This window comes from Pteropus alecto, unplaced genomic scaffold (assembly GCF_000325575.1).
Source record: "Pteropus alecto unplaced genomic scaffold, ASM32557v1 scaffold30, whole genome shotgun sequence".
Classification (NCBI taxonomy): Eukaryota; Metazoa; Chordata; class Mammalia; order Chiroptera; family Pteropodidae; genus Pteropus; species Pteropus alecto.
In genome coordinates this window covers 1,874,090-1,875,841 of record NW_006429782.1, presented here as the reverse complement: position 1 = coordinate 1,875,841, position 1,752 = coordinate 1,874,090, and the positions used below count along the sequence as shown (strand labels likewise).

Sequence of the window (1,752 nt, the reverse complement as noted above, 5' to 3'; positions counted from 1 at the left end):
TAGCTGTTGTCAAGACTGAGCTGGACCTGAGGATGACAAACGTTTTTCTACCCTGCAGGCCAGACAGCCTGCCACAGCCACCCAACTGTGCTGCCGCGTGAAGCTGTCACAGACACCAGGTAAAAGCGGCAGGACACCAACAAACCTTCACCAGCACGAGCAGGCAGCTGAAGGCTGTCGTCTGCCAACCCGCAACCTAGCGCCCCATGCAGCTAACCATCGGGCAGGAGGATCACATCTCTCTCTGCAGCTTAGATACGTATCACTGTCCCCACGGAGCCGGGCCCAGTCCACCAGCGCGGACAAGCCTGCCAGCCTCGTCCTCTGAGCATTTTCCTCCTCTTACATCTGCCTTTTCCATAGGCGGGAATAGTGTTGAATGGCTCCTCTCAGCGGCAGCTCTCTGATCCATTTTCCTATCTCACCCTTGACAATGACCCGCTCCTGCTCCCAGCTCACCGCAGCGTCCGCAGTCCGCGGGGTGGAAGAACCCAGGTTTCCTCCTCTCCCCGAGAACGCTGCTGCCCCACCGGATGCGAACAGCGAGTAGAACGGACCGAGAAAACCAGAGATGCCCACACGTCCCATAAAGAGCCAGAGGCTGGGGGCAGGAAACACCTCCCCTCAAATAAGTGGTTCTCAAGCTTTTGTTCACATGGAAATCGGTGTGTGTGTGTGGGCGGCGGGGGGAGTGGGCTGTAAAATGCAGAGCCCTGTGACACAGCAGGTCGGGGCAGGGCCTGGTAACCTGCACCGTTAAGTACCGGTGACGTGTTAAGGGTCCCCAGAACGGCGCAGTGTGACCCTGGCCCACAACACGGCAGGCTCCCGGGTGCCCGCCCTGTTCCCGCGGCCCCCGCCCACCTTCAGCGGCAGAGGCAGAGCCCCGGGAGGCGGAGGCGGCCTGCGTCTGCTCATAGATGGACAGCAGTGCCTCGTCCTCCACGGCAAAGTACACGGGGACGATGGTCTCCATGGCCAGCATCTCGGGCTCGATCTCCATGAATTGCTGTGGAAGAGACACGCACTTAGGTGGCTCCATGGCCATACTTGGAGAGCAGGCAGGACATGGCCCGGAAGCATGCCTCCTCTGAAGCCACTAACGAGGCTAGGAGTCCACTGAAAAGGACAGGGCGGGAGGAGACGGGGGAGTGGGAAGAGGACGGAGGAACCGGTGAGGTGTGGCGATGCTCGGGGGCCCCTGGATGATACCTGGCAGGGAGGAAGGGGACTGAGAGAAGGCGGTGGAGCTGGCCGAGCTGAGCCAGTCACTGTGGGCCAGTCCCGCCCCCACTGGCCATCCCGACCTCGGCTGTAAGTGGGCAATGGGGCTGATGTCCCAAGCTGACGGTGGACACCCACATGAACAGAGGGCATGAACTGCCCAGCACCGGGCCTGCTTTCGGCAAGAGTGGGCTCCCCCCACCCCACTCCCGGCTGCCCCGCATCCCCTTCTCATCTATAAAAGCATCTTCACTGCGGGATCTTGGGGACTGAGCAGCATCTGTGGCCCTCCCCACTCGATGCCAGCAGCGCCCCCAGTGTGACAACCACAGATGTCCCCAGACATCAGCCTGTGTTCACTGGGGGCAGAGTCGCTCCAGGGGACAGGGACCAGTAATGAAAGAGAACGGGTGCCACTCCCACTTCCCAAAGGGCAAGGGCTCAGGGAAGTGAAATGACCCGCCGAAGGCCACCCGGCTGGCCCGGCCCGAGCGGAGGGGGCGCGGGGGCTCACCCGGACGGCGTCCT

General features: G+C 62.0%; 1 protein-coding gene across 1 annotated transcript in view; it reads right to left on the bottom strand.

Annotated features, from left to right (window-relative positions):
• The window catches only part of NCLN (nicalin), an 18,229-nt gene that overhangs the window by 10,729 nt on the left and 5,748 nt on the right, over positions 1-1,752 (bottom strand). Inside the window, exons 2-3 of the mRNA XM_015585066.2 lie at positions 1,739-1,750; positions 865-1,009 (exon numbers count right to left, since the gene is read on the bottom strand). Coding sequence (XP_015440552.1) covers positions 865-1,009; positions 1,739-1,750 — 157 coding nt within the window. The remainder of the gene's footprint in view (positions 1-864; positions 1,010-1,738; positions 1,751-1,752) is intronic.